This window comes from Dama dama, chromosome 22 (assembly GCF_033118175.1).
Source record: "Dama dama isolate Ldn47 chromosome 22, ASM3311817v1, whole genome shotgun sequence".
NCBI lineage: Eukaryota > Metazoa > Chordata > Mammalia > Artiodactyla > Cervidae > Dama > Dama dama.
Window position 1 is genome coordinate 28165721 of NC_083702.1, and position 20696 is coordinate 28186416.

General features: G+C 37.2%; 1 protein-coding gene across 1 annotated transcript in view; it reads left to right on the forward strand.

Moving 5' to 3' along the window:
- PIK3C2G (phosphatidylinositol-4-phosphate 3-kinase catalytic subunit type 2 gamma) overlaps window positions 1–20696 on the forward strand; it is a 410590-nt gene that overhangs the window by 340192 nt on the left and 49702 nt on the right. Inside the window, exon 30 of the mRNA XM_061124127.1 lies at window positions 19447–19522. Within this exon, the coding sequence (XP_060980110.1) occupies window positions 19447–19522 (76 nt within the window). The remainder of the gene's footprint in view (window positions 1–19446; window positions 19523–20696) is intronic.

The following is a 20696-nucleotide window of genomic DNA, read 5'->3' on the forward strand; positions in this document are numbered from 1 at the left end:
CTTGCTAGCTGCCAGCTTGAGGACAAGTTCCTTGGTTACCTAGTACTAAAGCCAGGAACACTGCTTGGTCATGCTTTAAATGATGAGCATTACTGGTGCACTGGGTCATGATTTTACCCTTCAGAAAGATCACTCAAAGCACATCTGTAGTATATCTGCTACGAACAAGAGAAAGAAGTGAACAGTATCTGTTCATTATGGGAACAGAACCACATAATAAGCTAACTGAAAATAAAGATGTAAAATGATTGTTGAAACAGCACTAGACAATAGAAAAGCTACACTATACTAAAAGATATACGTAGATATCCTGCATGTGCATGAATTTAACTGTTTGAGATGGCCAAAACATTCATTAGGAATTTTTCTGTAAATCTTATAGAAAAACTGAAAGGATGTTTTTAGCCAACCCAATATTATACTAGCATACTCAATATAAATTATCTTTTGAATATATTTAGTATTTAGGTCTCAAATCAATGAGTAATGGGAAATAAGTTATAAGATAGGCTTCTGTTCTATAGGATCAAAGCAAATGAATTTATGTCACTGGACTTCAAATGCTTTTTGCGTATTCAAGAATGTAGTATGTTGAAATCTTAATGTTCTTACTAACTCTGACATTCTCTGAAGGTCATGTCCATTCACTTTGTCATAGTGAAGGACACATGGCTATGACAACTGTCTGCAAGGGATCATGCTGAGAGGACTGTGAATGGGACTGTCATCTTTCAGACTGAGGGCTGCCTTACAGATCAGATAGTTTTAAAGACTGTTTTAAAGACTTTTCAGGGTAATTGGCAAAATATCTAGTAACCATTGAAAATGTCAGGCTTTGGCCTTTTTAAGCAGAGGCAAGTGAGTGCAAAGTGAAGAAGCTTCTGATTTCTGGTCCTGGTGTGAATAGGGTAATATTGAGATCTATCTTGGTATGGCAACAGAGATTTCCTAAGTATATCTGCCTAGAGGATGGGTTCACAGAGAACTGTTCGCAGAGGACTGTCCTGAGAGGGGAAAAGGAAAGGAGTCAGATATATACAGGTAGAGAAGACTTGCAAAGTGAAGTTTATCACCACAAGGTTTAATGAATAGTGTTACAGCTCATCATGATCACAGCTGCACTGAGACAGCTGAACAGAACTACCAGAGGACCTCAGTTTTCATCACATTCACATTTACTACTGTGCTAAATTAAAGTGCTACTGAAAAGGCACCAAGAAGAGATGTTTTTATTTTGTTTTGTGCTATTCTTAAATTCTATTGGCAAATATTTAGGGAAAACACGGCTGAAGAAATTTCAAGCACCACATTATTTTTGTTTTGGGATTAGGATGTAGGATTTGAATGGGGGGAAAAAAAAGGAGAAGAAAAAGAAGAGATATTTATATCATCAAACATGAGATACTATTGTGAAATCACAGATCCCAGAAATGCTCGAAGTAAGACTATGCCAACTATTTTCTAACCCTGGACTTCCAAAGAGAGCAATCCTATTTTGTGCCATAAAAGTAGCAAGCAAAAGGAAGCTGATATGATGGGTGTGAGTCTCACAAATAACACCCTGCTAATAGTTGAATTGAATTTTGTAAAATGAGTATTTGAAGTACTCAATTTTGTAAAATGAGCATTTGAAGTACAAGAAAATACCTTCCTAAGATGTAAATCCTACATCTGCTTCTTAATTATCCTTTCTATATAACAAAATAAAATAGTGCTAGATTAACTAAGATAAAATCAATAAAAATTTAATCTGAGGACTGGAATAATAAAGACTATTAATACTTTCAAAATCTACTGTCTCTGTCACTCAACAAATGTTTACTGATTGCCTACATGTATACTTCCTGACCAAGGAACCAAAATAGTACCTACTGATCAAGTGTTTCATGGGGAGGTTTTAAAAAGTATGTTCTAAGGCCAGTCTTTAGAGATGCTGGTCATACAGACAAAGGGAGATACAGGTATACTCCAGTTTATTGCACTTCACTTTATTTGCCATGCACAGGTATTATGTTTGTTTTACAAATTGAAGCTCGTGGCAACCCTACTTTAAACAAATCTATTGGTGCCATTTTACCAACAGAATATGCTCAGTTTGAGTCTTTGTGTCACACTGTGGTAATTCTCAAAACGTTTCAGTCTTTCTGACTATTATTACATTTGTTCTGGTGATCTGAGACAAGTGATCTTTGAAGTCACTATTGTAATTGTTTTGGGAGGGTGCCATGAACTGGACCCATATAAGACTCTGAACCTTTGTGTGTTCTGACTGGTCCACATTGCTGACTAGCCCTGCCTTCTTCTCTCTCTCTTTCTCTTTCTCTCTTGCCACCACCGTCCTTGGGCCTCCATATATTCTCTGAGACACAAAAATATTGAAATTAGGCCAATGAGTAACCCTACAATGGCCTCTAGATGTTCAAGTGGAAATAAGAGTTGCACATCTCACACTTTAAATCAAAAGCTAGAAATGATCAAGCTTAGTGAGAAAGGCATACTGAAAGATGAGATGGTCTGAAAGCTAGGCCTCTTGCACCAAATACTCAGTCAAATTGTGACTGCAAAGCAAAAGTTCTTGAGGGAAATTAAAAGTACTAGTCCAGTGAACACATGAATCACAAGAAATAGAAACAGCCTTACTGCTGAGAAGAGAAAGTTTTCGTGATCTGGATAGGAAATCAAACCAGCCACACATTCCCTTAAAACAAAGAGCAAGACTTTAACTCTCTTCAGTTACATGAAGGCTGAGAGAGGTGAGGAAGCTGCAGAAGAAAAGTCTGAAGCTAGCAGAGGTTGGTTCGTGAGGTTTAAGGAAAGAAGTTGTCTCTATAACCTCAAAGTGCAAGGTGAAACCCCAGCAAGTTATCCAAAAGATCTACCTAGGATAATTGATGAAGGTGGCTATACTAAACAACAGATTTTTGGTTTAAACAAAACACCCTTCCTTTGGATGAAGATGCCTGCAGGACTTTCACAGATAGAAGTCAATGCATGGCTTTAGAATTTCAAAGCTCAAGCTGACTCTTGTCAAGGGAGAGTAATTACACTAATACAGCTGGTGTTTAAGTTGAAACTAGTGTTCATTTGCAATTCCAAAAAACCTAGGGCCCTCAAACAGTATGCTAAATCTACTGTGCCCTCTGGTCTGTAAATGAAACAACAAAGCCTGGATGACATCTGTTTACACATCTGTTTACAACATGGTTTACTGGATATTTTAAGCCCATTGTTGAAGAACTATTGCGGAGAAAAAAAAACTTCTTTTTAAAATATTACTGTTCACTCACAGTGCACTAAATGGATATGGACAATGAGATTAATGTTGTTCATGCCTGCTGATACAACATCCATTGTGCAGTCTATGGATCAAGGAGCAATTTTGACTTTCAAGTCTTATTAGGTTGATGCAAAAGTAATTGTGGTTTCAGATCATGAATCATCATAACCAGACTTGAACACATCTTTATTAATCAAAATAGGAACCATTACAAGTAACACATTTTTGACAATGAGAAGTTTGCTTATTCCTGTAGCATAAAAATCTGTGCTTCAGGATTTGATGAATTCTTGGAAAGCACTTTCTGCCTCCTGCTGGCTGTGGGAGCATTTTCCCTGCAAAAAGTTGTCAAGATGCTTAAAGAAGTGGTAGTTGGTTGGCAAGAGCTCAGGTGAATATGGTGGATGAGGCAAAATTTCGTAGCCCAATTCATTCAATTTTTGAAGCATTGGTTGTGTGATGTGCAGTCGGGTGTTGTTGAGGAGAAGAACTGGGCCCCTTCTGTTGACAAATGCCAGCTCTAGATGTTGTGGTTTTCCATGCATCTCATTGATTGGCTGAGCATACCTCTCAGATGTAATAGTTTTGCCGGAATTCAGAAAACTGTAGTGGATCAGACCAGCAGCAGATCACCAAACAGTGACCATGGCCTTTTATTGGTAAAGTTTGGCTTTGGGAAGTTCTTTGGAGCTTCTTCTCGGTCTAGCCACTGAGCTGGTCACCACTGGTTATCATATAAAATCCACTTTTCATCGCACATCACAATCCAATTGAAAAATGGTTCACTGTTGTTGTGTAGAATCAGAGAAGACAACACTTAAAAACGACGATTTTTTTGATTTTCAGTCAGCTCATGAGGCCCCCAGTTATCGAGCTTTTCCCCCTTTCCCACTTGCTTCAAATGCCGAACAACCATAGAATGCTCAACGCTGAGTTCTTTGGCAACTTCTCATGTAGTTTTAAGAGGATCAGCTCTGATGATGCTCTCAATTGGTCATTGTCACCTTCCGATGGCTGGCCACTGTGCTCCTCATCTTCAAGGCTCTCATCTCCTTTGCAAAACTTCTTGAACCATCACTACACTGTATATTCATTAGCAGTTCCTGGGCCAAATGTATTGATGTTGCAAGTTGTCTCCACTGCTTTACGATCCATTTTGAATTCAAAGAAGAAAATTGCTCAGATTTGCTTTTTGTCTTAACATCACTTCCCTAGTCTAAGGTAAATATCAAGTAAACAGTAAGTAATAAGTCATTAGCAAAAAATATAAACCAAGAAATGCACATTAAAATGGTGTATAACATGACCACATTTATTAAGAATGCATTCCAATATCAAATGGCAAATTTCCACAATGCAAAAACTGCAAGTACGTTTGCACCAACATTAATATTTAAGAAAAACATTTTTTAAGGCTATAGTTGCTATAGATAGTGATTCCTCCAATGATCTGGGCAAAGTCAATTGAAGCTCTCCTGGAAAAGATTCACCTTTCGAGATGCCATTAAGAACATTTCATGACTCCTGGGAAGAGATCAAGATATCAACATTCACAGTTTAGAAGAAGTTGATTTTAGCCTTCATGGATGACTTTGAGAGGTTCAAGACTTCAGTGGGGGAAGTAACTACAGGTATGATATAAATAGCAAGAGAGTTAGATTTGGAAGTGGAGCCTGAAGATGGGACTGAATTGCTATAATCTTATGATGAAGCTTTAACAGACGAAGAGGAGTTGCTTCTTATGGTTAAGCAAATCAACTTGTTTCTTGAGGTGGAATCCACTCTTGGTAAAGATGCCATGAAGATTGTTGAAGTGACAACAAAAACTTTTAAATATTACATAAACTTAGTTGATAAAACAACAGCACAGCTTGAGCAGATTGACTACAATTTTAAAAAACCTTCTACTGTGGATAAATGCTATCAAACAGCGTTGCCTGCTACAGAGAAACCATTTGTCAAAGAGGCATCATGTCATCTTATTTGAAGAAGTTGCTACAACCACCCCAACCTTCAGCCTGATTAGTCAGCAACCATCAACAGCAGGGTAAGACCCTCCACCATTGAAAGGATTACAATTTGCTGAAGGCTCAGATGATAGCATTCTTTTAGCAATAAAGTATTTTTAAACAAGTTATGTATGTTTTTTAAAGACATATTGCTATTGCTCACTTAATAGACTACAGTATATTATAAACATCACTTTTATATGCACCGGGAAACCAAAAAGTTTGTGTGACTCACTTTATTGCTATATTCACTTTATCATGGTGTTCTGAAACTGAACCTACAATATCTCCAAGGTATGACTGTATCTAGCTAGGTATCTGTGTGGTTTTTTAAGAACCTGTTTCTGACATGGGCTTCCCAGGTGGTGCTAGCGGTAAAGAACCTGCCTACCAATGCAGGAGACATAAGAGACGTGAGTTTAATCCCCTGGTTGGGAAGATCCCCTGGAGGAGGAGGGCATGGCAAAGCACTCCAGTATTCCTTGCCTAGATAATCCCATGGACAGAGGAGCCTGGCGCTATAAGTCCATAGGGTCACCAAGAGTCAGACACGACTGAAGTGACTGAGCACACACGCACGTTTCTGACACCACCGGGTTTGGGAAATTCTGCTCTAGAAATTCAAAAGCCAAATCAGATATGTACACTGCTCTAAGAAAATTACAATCCTTGTCCATATTCTGTGTATGTTGATATGTTCTGGAGCTTCATAAAGACTCACAATTTCACACGTGGGGGTTTTCTTTCCTTTATTGCTAAGGAACTTTATGGGGGTTTTCCTGGTGGCTCAGTGGTAAAGAATCCACCTGCAATACAAGAGAGGCAGGTTCAATCCCTGGGTTGGGAAGATTACCCTGGAGAAGGAAATGGCAACTCACTCCAGTATTCTTGCCTGGAAAGTCCCATGGACAGAGGAGCTTGGAGAGCCACAGTCCACAGGGTCACAAAGAATCAGACATGACTTAGCGACTAAACAACAACAAACTTTATGCATCTGATCCATTACTCGTTATACATATTATACAGTGATAGAACACTAATAATGTGACAGGGACATCAGCAGATGCTGACTAGCCTTAATAAGCAGTGTGACCTGACTGACCGCCCAGGTTCTCCGTGATGTATAATGTCAATTTTCAATTATCTTCAAAGAGATTAACCACAGTGAAAGCTTAAGTGTCTCCATATGCTGGTTTATGCTTCCCTGATTCCATTTGTTTATATCCAAGGAATGAAAACTTATTTTAAGAGCAGCTAAATAAACATTATTGGCCTAAAAATCACATAAATAACTCCAAAGTAAATCATATTATTTTGAGATTTTTTTAAAAACTTTGTATTATTGATGCATTTCTTCCCTTCTCTCATATGTTTTAACAGAGCTATCTGCACAAACACTAAAATCTATAAAGTCAGGGATATAACATAAATATTGTAATTATTTTAAGTGATATGGACAACTTTAGAGGACTTGTTTTACATACACATATTTTTCCTCTTCCAATAAGACAGTTAATTTACAATATTTATAAAATAAATTTATAATATCTCTGCTGAATACTCCTGTGATAGGATTATCTTTATTTCTGACCCTGGAAAAATCCTCATAAAAATACTTTTCTTCTTCCATAGCTGCTTATCATATGGCAATGTAGGAAAGACAAATTATTATGTCTATACATTAAACACTGCAGTCTTTTTTAGTTATGTGAAGCATTTATTTGTAACTATTTAAAAATATTTTATATCACTGTACATAACTCTGTAAAGGCTTTTAAATTTTTACTGATCACTTACTATGTATAACACTGTAGACTAAAAACTTTAAATTGGTTGTAGAGAACAAATTGAAAGGATTAAAATAATGCAATATATTCTTTACTCTCAATGAGCTTATAATATGGTGATAAATACAGACATGAACATATAAATAATAGATGGCAGTGAGTGGAAAAGGAGGAGAAAAGAAAGTAGTAGGTGCATCTTGAATATGAAACTGGACAACCTTACCTTACTAAAATAAAATATTATATACCCTTTCAGGGGCATACTCAGTTGTAAGCAGTCTTGTTTTCTTGTCAAGGAAATGAGATGAAAAGACTGCCTTGAAGTCCAGTCTCAAGTATCAGAGTTAAGTTAGATGGGAGAGATGTCTCTGAAGGTTTTATCTGAACCCAAGATATATGTGTATCATACGTGTATCAATCACCAATGATACACATATGTGTATCATCAGTAAAACCAAGAGCAACTCAAATACAGGGATGACTATGAATCCCTGAGACCATCGTTCTCTCCTCTCCTTCTCTCTCTTCTCTCCACTCCCCTTCTCCACACACAAATTGATTGATAAAACAGACATAAATGAGGACTACAGTTACACACCATTCCACTTTCTTCTAATGAGGCAGCAAGCACCAATTTAGACATCCTAGCCCTCTATCTACTTGGTTTTTGATTGCTTGTTTAGCTTGACTCCCGTCTCTCAAACTGACTGAAACTTCTTTTGTTCTTTCAATGTGTGTAGTTTCATTCCACAAGTAAACGATAGTCGTGATAACAGGAATTCCCTTTGTTTCTTTAAATTTTGCTCTGTTTTGGTTAAATTATGTTGTAAACTAAGTAAGATCTTTATAAAGGGCAATATAAACATGTAATAAAAGTTACAGCAAATGACTGCAGTACCTAAACAAATGTGTTCCCACATTGGAGTTTAGCTAAGATAAACCAACAGCTGTTGTCTGAAAACTTTTAAGAACCATATTCACTGTGATTTTTAGCTCTTCTCAGTCTTATTGCTTATTTCTAGTAGTCCCTTAAAATAAGGAATGCTATCACTTACGGCATAAGCAATATTATTTTTTTAAGCAGAAATCAAACGTCAAAATAAATCCAAACGGGTAAATCCTGTCTTAATAGTGAACATATGTTTCTTGTTCTCTGCTTGCTAAACCCAGATGTTAATTACTGCATTTGTCACTATATTGCTCTTTTCCTATTTGAAGCTGGCTGAGATTATGATGCAGGCAGGATAAATGTCATATGTGTATCATCAGTAAAACCAAGATTATTTTTCAGAGTCTGGAAAAATGCTGATGACATTTTAGAGCCAGGATTATAAAAGATTCCTTAGAAGTTCACTATTTTTCATAGTGCCATTCTTCCATGTAACTCCAATACAAATGTAGTGGGTTGAACTACATTAAAGACTGGACATTCTGACAAGCTGCTCTATGAAAAAAGCAATAAAATATAATTACTGTTCAACTTTGATTTAAAACTCTTAAGGGAATTCATTTTTAAATTCACATTTTTACAGTACTTCATGGCGATTGAGAGAGATAGATTTAGCTTATTGTTTTAACTTGCTGGAACTAAATCTTGCAGTCAGTTCTAGATGTTGGCTGGCCAGTTAATAAATGGGAATTCTTAATGTGTTATTTTAAAGAAAGAAAAAAATTATCTCAGTGTCATATTACTTCTGATCTTTGCAAGGATTTAACTCTCTGTGGTCTTTGAGAACAAGAATATATTCATATGATATTACAAAAACACTTAGGTTTTGGATGACTTTGAATTGATCAACTCTCTCAAAAATCAATTATTTTAAATCACAAATGACTTGATAATATAATTGGTAAACAAACTATTAATATGAGCTCTGAGTTTGAAATATAAGCTGATGCAGATTTTGGTTTAAAATTGCTCAGTTGGCTTTTAGATTTACTTTTTACTGACTGAATTTCTAATTTAAAAACACATTATTAGACAGTAAGAATCCTATATTAGTTAAATAAACATCTACTTTAACAAAGAAAAAACATGTATAACCTCATAGAGTATTTAATATAGCTTAGTGCATTTACCTGGATCACTGATGTCAAAGTTCAATAACTTTAGAATCGTTTAAGATAAATACCAACTATGTATTAATTTATTCATGAAGTATATAATGTTTTACATAGGAGGGATGTTCCAAATACTTAACAACTGTTAGGGCACATGAACTGATTAATCAGGATAAATGCAGGCCAACAACCCACATTTATGGCCATACAAGCTTGCATTGGTTGAATGTTTGCTGTGATGGATAAAACTACAGGAGGAGCAGTGGGGAGTGAGGGTTTTCAGGAGTTTGGATCAAAATATACTGAGTTGCCTATGAGGCTTCTAAGTAGAGATGTCAAGCGGAAAATTGACTGTTTTGAGTTGAGGGGAAAAGAGAGACTGGAAATATAAATATTGGAGTTTCAGGTAATAATTGGTTTTTCTTGCCATGAGACTGGATATTACTTAGGGTGAAAATGTAAATATTAAAGAGAAGAGGTCTGAGGATGAGACCATGTAGCACACCAATTTTAAAATTTGAGACAATGAAAGAGAATCAATCTAAGAGACTGAGAAAAATCAATCTGTTGGAAACTGAAAGAATCTGGTGCCTGGAATCCAAGAGAAAGAAATATTTCAAAGAAGAAGGAATGACATGCTGTTTCAGATGCTACTGATGGGTCAAAAATTGAGAACTGACCACTGGATTAGCAAAATGGATATCTTTGGTGAACTTACCAAGACAGTTTGATGATAGTGTTGGGAACAAAAACCTGATTAAAATGGGCTCAAAAGAGAATGTGAAGAGAGAAATTTGGGGTAGAAAGAAGAAAACAATCCTTGCAAAATATTTGCTCTAAGGATGAATGTGGGGGGGTGGGGCAAAGGAGGAGGGAGGGGAATAGTGTGCAGGGAAATGTAAGTCAAGCATTTTTTTTATTGAAATGAATGATATCTATAAGCTGGTATGAAAATCCACTAAAGAATCAAAAATTGGTGATGCACTTAGCCAGGTATCAGAGTGATGACCTAAAGTAGAGAAGAAGGCATGCTATCTGGTGCCCAAATCAGTCTCAAATTACAGCACAGGCAGCCCACCTACGTAGCAGACAAAATGGCAGAGGTATGGTAAGATGATAGATGTTGGGAGCTTACAAAAATTCTTCTCTGCTGCTGTTTTTTCAATCAACAAGAAGACTGAAAGAGGGAGAAAGCATGTTCGCCTTTTGAGGAGTGAGGTTAAGACATTAAATAGTCCTATAGGTGAATGGAAGAGTAAATGGGATAGTGATATATGTAAAACTGCCAGAAAATCTTGAATGCCAATTCGATGGTAGTGGGCATGAGGTGACAGTAAGATCAGTAAGCATGGGGGAGTGATTTTCTTCAGCAACCTTCTTCAGGCCTGTTACCGTTGCAGAGTTGGCAGAGAGTAACCAGAGTTATTTTGTTTTTGTTTTTTGCAAGTGAATGATGTTTTTGCAAGTAAAGGGGGAAAGGGTCAAGAAGTTGAAAGGAGGACGCAGAGAGTTGTTATAAGTATCGACCATGTGATCCATACTGGCCAAGGAAGGATATGAGAATATGAGAGGAGTTAAGTTCAGTGTAAAGTTCAACAGATTGTTTGAGTTATTTAACTCGAGGAAGTGAGCTGAAAAGGAAGGAGTGGTTGCTTGTAGCATCAGAGGCTAGAAATCAAGGCAATGGAAGAGCTTCAGTCATATTGATCAAGATAAGATCAAGAGAACAAAAGTGAGTGATGCAGTGAGATGCAGAATAAGATTACTGAATGAAATGACTTTTTTTTTTTTTTTAAAAAAGGATGTTTTGTGTCAATAATAAAATAAACGGCTGATTCATGTCAACGTATGGCAAAAACTACAATATTGTAAAGTAATTGGAAAGAAATAATGGGAAAAAAAAAAACCATAAGTGTGAATTGTGACTGGTACTATTGGAGAAAATGACAATGTTCCAGGATTTAAAATGTTCTTGGAATAAAGGCCAGTGACCTAGAGGTCAATAGACAAGTGAAACAAGAGGGAGAGGGCTGTGTAGTAGACATGGATATTCAAAGCAGGGCATTTTTAGACAGGAAGCAAGTGCAGAGATTAGAAGAGCAAGGAGATGAAAGGAGGAGACCTACCCCATCACCAGGACTGGAGTTATAAAGGGAAATGTGAGACAGCACTACCATCATCTCAGAAACTTACAAGGAAAGCAGAATGGAATACTTGGAGGATAGAATATGTTGAGCTTACAGGGATTTTGCTGATGACATTCTCTAAGTCTGGCTTCTGTTTTTCATTTCCTCAACAATGCATCACTGTAAACTTTCTAAGAAATATCTTATAAATATACTTATGGCATATAAGTATATTGTGTGTGTTAGTTGCTCAGTCATGTCCGACTCTTTACAACCCCGTTAACTGCAGCTCACCAGGCTCCTCTATCCATGGAATCTTCCAGACAGGAATACTTGAGTGGGTTGCCATTCCCTTCTCCAGAATATTTAGTATATAAGTATAAATATCATATTTTTCTGTTTATAACTCATCAATATGTCCCAGTTGCTTTATGCTTGTGCAGAAGACTAGAGTGCCCTAGGATTCCTGCAAAACTCTCTGTAGACACACCTATCCCCCTAGGTATTTTTCATGTCTATAGGTCATTGGCAGTGGTAACACAGTTGAACCTGGGCATGCTGATTATACTCTACATTCTTTTCTATACTAATTTCAATCAGTTAATCCCATATGAGTACTGATATTCAGTTTTCTCATTTCTAGAATGAAGTAGAGATTTTCCTCTGAGAAACTATTACCATTTGAAGAATTAAACAGAAAAGTAACATTCTTTATGATGGGAGAATATTGTAGGTATGTCAGGATATTTAGAATAAGTAGCCTTATTCATTAATTGCCAATTGTACTCTCTAGTCATTGAGACAACCAAAAGTGTGCCCATACATCTTTAAGCATCTCACACTGTAAGTTAGCTAGATAAAATGCAGGCTGCCCAGTTAAATCTGAATATGAGATAAACAAATTTCTGGCTCAGATGGTAAAGAATCTGCCTGCAATGTGGGAGACCCAAGTTCTATCCCTGGGTCAGGAAGATCCCTTGGGGAAGGGCATGGCAACCCACTCCAGTGTTCTTGCCTGGAGAATCCCATGGATAGAGGAGTATGGCCGGCTACAATCCAGGGGATTGCAAAGAGTTGGACATAGCTGAATGACTAACACTTTCACTTTTCACACTGCAAATATTGCATGGACATCATCTTTTTTTTTTTAGTAGTTCCCATCACATGACTGTCACATAATTTTATTTTTTTTTTTTCTTTTTCTTTTTTTTTCAGTGGGTTTTGTCATACATTGATATGAATCAGCCATGGATTTACACGTATTCCCCAACATATATATTTTTAAAAAATATTGATTGATTGATCTGGCTGTGCGAGGTCCTAGTTGCAGCATGCAGAATCTTCAATTTTCATTGTGGCATGCAGGAATCTTTTAATTGCAGCATGTGGGATCTAATTCCTTGACCAGGGATAGAATCCAGCTCCCCTGCACTGGGAGCAGAGACTTAGACACTGGACCGCCAAGGAAGCCCCGAGCAGCATCTGTTTTTATTTATTATATCTGGCAGCTCTACATTTGGAGAGCCCTACAGACTAGGAGTTTATCTATAGTCCATGTAAAGAAGGCACCCACAGAGTTGCTCAGTATACAGTCTACATGACTAAAGACAGCCACACTGCCTAGTGTTCAGTACAAACTCAACTGAAAACACTGGTTCAGGTTATCAGTGAAAGCAATCGTAGCACTAACATTTCGATAATTCTCCAAACTCTCCAGTAGTGCAATGTGCTAAAAAGCTGTGGGATACATGTACACAAGTAAAACCAAATGTGAGAAAAAAATTAATTGATTATTTTGAAATCCAGCAATATTAATTTTCCTATCCTATCATCATTTTTATTGATTTTTTTCCCTTCCATTGACACTGGATCATGTTTCTCATCAAGTGAAAACCATCTTGCCACAAGAAGAAATTAGCGTTAAGCACGTCACCCATACCTGGAATTACAAATGAGGGTTTCCACAGCAAGCATCACCCTCAATGGTGAAAAATTGAAGGCATTTCCCCTGAAATCAGGAACAAGACAAGGGTGCCCACTCTCACCACTACTATTCAACATAGTGTTGGAAGTTTTGGCCACAGCAATCAGAGCAGAAAAAGAAGTAAAAGGAATCCAGATAGGAAAAGAAGAAGTGAAACTCTCACTGTTTGCAGATGACATGATCCTCTACATAGAAAACCCTAAAGACTCTACCAGAAAATTACTAGAGCTAATCAATGAATATAGTAAAGTTGCAGGATATGAAATTAACACACAGAAATCCCTTGCATTCCTATATACTAACAATGAAAAAACAGAAAGAGAAATTAAGGAAACAATACCATTCACCATTGCAACAAAAAGAATAAAATACTTAGGAGTATATCTACCTAAAGAAACAAAAGACCTATACATAGAAAACTATAAAACACTGATGAAAGAAATCAAAGAGGACACAAACAGATGGAGAAACATACCGTGTTCATGGATTGGAAGAATCAATATTGTCAAAATGGCTATTCTACCCAAAGCAATCTATAGATTCAATGCAATCCCTATCAAGCTACCAACGGTATTTTTCACAGAACTAGACCAAATAATTTCACAATTTGTATGGAAATACAAAAAACCTCGAATAGCCAAAGTAATCTTGAGAAAGAAGAATGGAACTGGAGGAATCAACCTGCCTGACTTTAGACTCTACTACAAAGCCACAGTCATCAAGACAGTATGGTACTGGCACAAAGACAGAAATATAGATCAATGGAACAGAATAGAAAGCCCAGAGATAAATCCACGAACCTATGGACACCTTATCTTTGACAAAGGAGGCAAGGATATACAATGGAAAAAAGACAACCTCTTTAACAAGTGGTGCTGGGAAAACTGGTCAACCACTTGTAAAAGAATGAAACTAGAACACTTTCTAACACCATACACAAAAATAAACTCAAAATGGATTAAAGATCTAAATGTAAGACCAGAAACTATAAAACTCCTAGAGGAGAACATAGGCAAAACACTCTCCGACATAAATCACAGCAGGATCCTCTATGACCCACCTCCCAGAATATTGGAAATAAAAGCAAAACTAAACAAATGGGACCTAATGAAACTTAAAAGCTTTTGCACTACAAAGGAAACTATAAGTAAGGTGAAAAGACAGCCCTCAGATTGGGAGAAAATAATAGCAAATGAAGAAACAGACAAAGGATTAATCTCAAAAATATACAAGCAGCTCCTGCAGCTCAATTCCAGAAAAATAAATGACCCAATCAAAAAATGGGCCAAAGAACTAAACAGACATTTCTCCAAAGAAGACATACAGATGGCTAACAAACACATGAAAAGATGCTCAACATCACTCATTGTCAGAGAAATGCAAATCAGAACCACAATGAGGTACCATTACACGCCAGTCAGGATGGCTGCTATCCAAAAGTCTACAAGCAATAAATGCTGGAGAGGGTGTGGAGAAAAGGGAACCCTCTTACACTGTTGGTGGGAATGCAAACTAGTACAGCCGCTATGGAGAACAGTGTGGAGATTCCTTAAAAAACTGGAAATAGAACTGCCATATGACCCAGCAATCCCACTTCTGGGCATACACACTGAGGAAACCAGATCTGAAAGAGACACGTGCACCCCAATGTTCATCGCAGCACTGTTTATAATAGCCAGGACATGGAAGCAACCTAGATGCCCGTCAGCAGACAAATGGATAAGGAAGCTGTGGTACATATACACCATGGAATATTACTCAGCCGTTAAAAAGAATTCATTTGAACCAGTTCTAATGAGATGGATGAAACTGGAGCCCATTATACAGAGTGAAGTAAGCCAGAAAGATAAAGAACATTACAGCATACTAACACATATATATGGAATTTAGAAAGATGGTAACGATAACCCTATATTCAAAACAGAAAAAGGGACACAGAAATACAGAACAGACTTTTGAACTCTGTGGGAGAAGGTGAGGGTGGGATGTTTCAAAAGAACAGCATGTATACTATCTATGGTGAAACAGATCACCAGCCCAGGCTGGATGCATGAGACAAAAATAAATAAATAAATAAATAAAAGGATTTTCTATTTGTAAAAAAAAAAAAAAAAAATGAGGGTTTCAAGGATATGACAGTGTAAACACAAGGGAATAATTAGCTAGTGGTGACGTTTCAGACACTAACTGGGGAGATATTCTGCCTACTACTGAAGTTTAATAACCATCAGGAGGTGAGGTCAAAATGTTGCCAAAATGAGAATAACTGACTGGTTGGCAAAAACCAACAGAGATCAGATTTCCTTCCACAAATTCTGCACTGCCTGAAATTTGACTTCAGACTCTCAAACTAAAAAGCTTGATTTGGTCAGTTCTCTGAATATAGATATATTTCTTAAAGATAGATTATTAAACAAGTTCAAAAGAAATCAACATGTAGAGATCAAAATTGCTAATCAACTAGTTTATAATGATACATAAAACTGCTACACAGATAAAAATATTTCCATTAGAAGACCAATGTATTCTATACCTGAAATTGGATCTCAGTTTTTATTAATAAATATCTACTGAATAAAACTACTTTATTAGATATGAGTGAATAAGTGATCTCTGCTCTTGCTATCACACTGACTAGCCTAAATGAGTAAAGAGAGAATGTGATAAAACTTGGGCAAGTGGGTGGACAGAGGTGGAAAGGATGGAGAAAGGAACATGTAGAAAAGCAGAGGTGAGAGAGCATGAGGAAATACAGTTCAGTATAGTGGTGGCGCTGTGGTAAAGCATCTGCCTGTAATGCAGGAGATATGGGAGACGTGGGCTTGATCCCTGGGTCAGGAAGATCCCCTGGAGGAGGAAATGGCAACCCACTCTGGTATTCTTGCCTGGAAAATCCCATGGACAGAGGAGCCTGGTGGGCTTCAGTCCATAGGGTTGCAGAGAGTCAGACACTACTTAGTGACTGAGCATGCATGCACAGGAAGAAGTAGTAAATCAAGGGAAAAGAAAATGCATTTAGTTGTATACTTTTGGGGTTTTAATTATCTTTAGAACAGCCAAGGAAGCCAGTAAAAAGATATTTCGATATAGTGAAGTAGAGGGCTGAGACTCAAGAGATAGAATGGAGATAAAGGTGTAGATTTGTGAATCATTATAAGGTCTATTTTTTAAAAATAGTTATGTATTTATTCATTTGTTTATTTGACTATGCCGGGTCTTAGTTGTGACATGTGAACTCTCAGCTGCACCATGTAGGATCTAGTTCCTTGACCAGTTATCAAATCTAGGTTCCATGCATCGGGAGTTCAGTCTTACCCCTAGACCACCAGGGAATATAGAACCCACCAAAGGGGATAACATTACCCAGAAAGAACATGTTAGAACAATGAGAGAAATGAGCCTAGAAGTGAAGGACACTAGAACTGAAGTTATAAGCAAAGAGAAAAGGAGCCTGAAAAAAAGTGTAAGCAGAGATGGCAGGACAAATGGAAGAAAAACTGGGAGAACAAGAAAGCAAGTGAAAGAGAATTTTTCACTAAAAATGGGGTAGCTGTATATACATAAAGGGCCAAGAAAATCTCCATTGGATTTGGTTGGGGCGGGGGGAACACCATAAACGAGAGAAATGATGGTAAGAGCATTTTCAAAGTTCAATTAATGACAGAAAACTGAGTGTGGTAGATCATAAAGTGAGAGGAAGTTGAAGAAGTGGAATCAGTGTGAGTACTGACAGCTCTTCCCATAAGTCTGTGTCAAAGAGGAGAACAATAACAGGACTTGAAAAGGATATTAATGACAAGACATTGTTTTTGTATGAGTATACTTTGCGTGGTTTGAGAAATTTTTAACTCATCTGGGGTACCATGTCAGTGTAAAAGTTGTCCTACTCTTCCACACTTAGAAAACTTTGACTTTTTTAAAAACTTGTCTAGTGGGAAAATAGAATACTGAAAACTGAAACTGAAAGTCGTTCAGTTGTGTCTGACTCTTTGTGACCCCACGGACGGTACAGTCCATGGAATTCTCCAGGCCAGAATACTGGAGTGGGTAGCCTTTCCCTTCTCCAGGGGATATTCCCAACCCAGGGATTGAACCCAGGTCTCCCGCATTGCAGGTGGATTCTTTACCAGCTGAACCACAAGGGAAGCCCTAGAAAAATAAGATGGTACCAGCTAAATTGGGTCCTTATTGTTTCTGTCCAAGTTAATATTGTGAAGGCAATTACTCCTTATGGACCTATTAATCATCCTTCTCTCTCTTTCTGGATTAAAACTTGGAAATAACGGAAATGGTGAAGGAAAAAATTCTCTAGCAATAACTGTTAGGGCTATAATCTTTTCATGCTTTATGTATACTGTGGCCACCCTTGCAGTTACTTTTAAATAAGATGCTATTAATAAAATAGACAGAAATATAAACATCATAAAAAGAGAAATATGGTTGTAAAATGAAGAGAAATGGCCATACTTGATTCTTGAGAGAAAGAAGGAAAGAGGGAGGAAAGGAAAAGGAAGGAAGGAAGAAGGCAAGAATGAGAGGGAAGGAGGGAGGGAAAGGAGGAATGAAGAAAAAGACTATACACTGGGATATTCTACAAGGTTCTTGAGGAGAAAGGTATAGAATCTGGGACACTGAAGGACATGAGCAGCATTCAATGGTGTTTTAGTTTGCAAGGTCTGCCATAACAAAGTACCATATGCTGGGTGACTTAAAACAACAGAAATGCATTGCATCACAGTTCTAGAAGTTGTGAATGAACACCTGAAATCAAGGTGTCACAGGGTTGATTTCTTCTGACAGGTGTGAAGGAAGAACCTATCCCAGGCTCTTACCATGGATTGTAGATGATAGATGGCCATCTCCTCCCTGTCTCTCCACACCATCTTTGCAGCATGAAATGTGTCTAAATTTCCCCTTTTTATAAAGACACCAGTCATATCAGATGAGAGGTCCACCCTCCACCATATGACCTCATCCTAACTTAACTAATTATATCTACAGTTACCCTATTTCCAAAGAAGTTCACATTCTGAGCTACTGTGGGTTAGGATTTCAACATTTTGGGGGGAGGGTGCAATTCAACTTAGAATAGATGAGAGAGAGACAGTTCTTCCCTTGGAGAAGAAAGAAAAGAGAAAACATGACTTTGTGCATCTGTAGATTTTTTGGCAGGAAATTCAGGAATCTCCATCTGCCTTTTGTTTTTCTCTAGAGTGGAGACAAAATCATCAGGAAAGGAGTCAGAGGTGGAAGTTTAAGTTTCTGGAAAAGGTTGCAAGAGCCATTGCACAGAACAAAGCTAGCTGGGGAGAATGGAGAATGTCAGGCAGCTTTGCAGCTAGTATGGCACCAGCTTATGACAGTTTAAAGCAATAATCAGTTATGTAGTGGTGCCCTTCAGATAAAAAATATAGGAAAGGCTGCTTTGCTTAAAACAAAATGTGTGTCAATATAATGCCTTAAAATAAAATGCCTGTCAAAGTCACAAAGGACAAGTTATTCTGATTCATCAGTTAGCCCATTTATTTGGAGTCCAGGTAAAATGTCAGTTTGTTTGTGATCATCTCAGTTTAAAAGAGAAGCACACTCACTTTGTAGTAAAATTACACAGAACTAGAATTTCTGCTGAAGCATTCAATACTATCTGTTTCCTCCACTAATTAGACTGTGTTCTAATACAGAGGTCACCTTTTGCATCTTTCTCTTTCTAAATATCCCCTAACATTCCATAATACTTAGAGCTTAGTGAGCATTTCTAGAACTGAACCCTGAAGAGCAACGGTTTTTCACTGAGTGTCTGTGCCCTACTGAGAGTAATTTTTCTCCAAAAGCTTTGTCCAACAGTACACGTTTGCTAGAAAAAGGACATGTGAGATTGATGCATAATTGTAAAGTTCAAGAATGTAAACATTGTGGTGAGCTCTAAAAGCAGTGTACACCTGAGCCTCTTAAAGAAATGTAAAATGGCTAGATTCTAATCTCATGAGAGATTAGTTTAATTTAGTGAAAAATTATAGCACTGACTTAATAAACTTCCAAGTATACTTTGCCTATTTATGGAATCTATAAACATAGATATACCTATAAATAAAACAGGTATCTATAAATACTCTATATTTGGGTCAGTGTTTTCAGAGACTATGAAACAGGAATGATAAATAAATGTATGAAATGAAAAAATATATTTTGTCTTATTTTTCAGAGTGATTGTGTACATAGCTTTTTCCTCTCTGAGCCTGTGGAACAAGCAGTGAAAGAATCATCAGCTGTGGACCTAGGCAAGTAATTTTATCATTATTACCATGTACAATTATTGAGTTTCAATATAATTGTGAGGCTTCCCCCGTGGCTCATTGGTAAAGAATCTGCCTGCCAGTGCAGGAGACCCAGGTTCAATTCCTGGATTGGGAAGATCCCCTGGAGGAGGAAATGGCAACCCACTCCAGTATTTTTGCCTGGAGAATCCCTATGGACAGAGGAGACTGGTGGGCTACAGTCCGTGGGGTCGCAGAGTCAGACACAACTGAGCATGTATGTACAATTATTGAGTTTCAATTGTATCAAAAATCAGAACTATATTTTTTTAATTTTCAAATTAATATATTTTTAACAATAAGGCTTTCATAGTCTTTTCAAACCATTTTCAAAGCTTTTAACCCCTTAGAATATGTTTATCAAGTTAAATTAAACCCAGGTGTGTTTGTCTAATTATAATAATTCCATGCTATCCCACTATTAACTCATTTCAGTTAATTGTGCTTTGAGGTGGAATTGCATTTCAGAGAGAGAGGTCCTGGTTTCCCCTGCATGTAAATCTTACAGTTTACTCAACATCTTAGAAAGCAACAAAAATAAATATTGGGCAATAATAATGACCATGAATTATCTAGCAGTTTCATACTTATATTTTAAAGCTCAATAATTATTCCACCTCCTTCATGAAGTCTTGTTTTATTATCAGAATCCTAAACTAGCCCAGCACAATTATCTACCCTATTCTCTGCCAAATGTGCTAATTCTAATTAATTTTTCTATCATCTCACCTAGATTGGGGAAGACTTTTTAAATATCCTATCAATCTAAAGCATTCCTTAATGTAATTCCATTGCCACTGGCCATCTAATACTGATACTGGTTTTTAATCTCACACAAGATTTGCAAACTCATAATTGGCTAGGCCTCACCCCCCACCCCAAACTTTCCTTTGCAACTCCCAGCCTTCCTTTTGCCCACATCCACCTTCATATTCTCTACCTTTAAGATGAGGCCCATCTGCTCATCACCGCTGTCTGTATCTGATATCCTAGTTACTTACCCCTCATGTGTATAGTTCTCTATAGCCAGATCAGGCCTTATAGTGTGATTGTTTACTGTTATGTATTTATTCTTGTGTCTGCCTTGTTTCTCTTGTTAGACTGAAAGTGACTTTCAGTCAAGCACTCACTTCCCCAT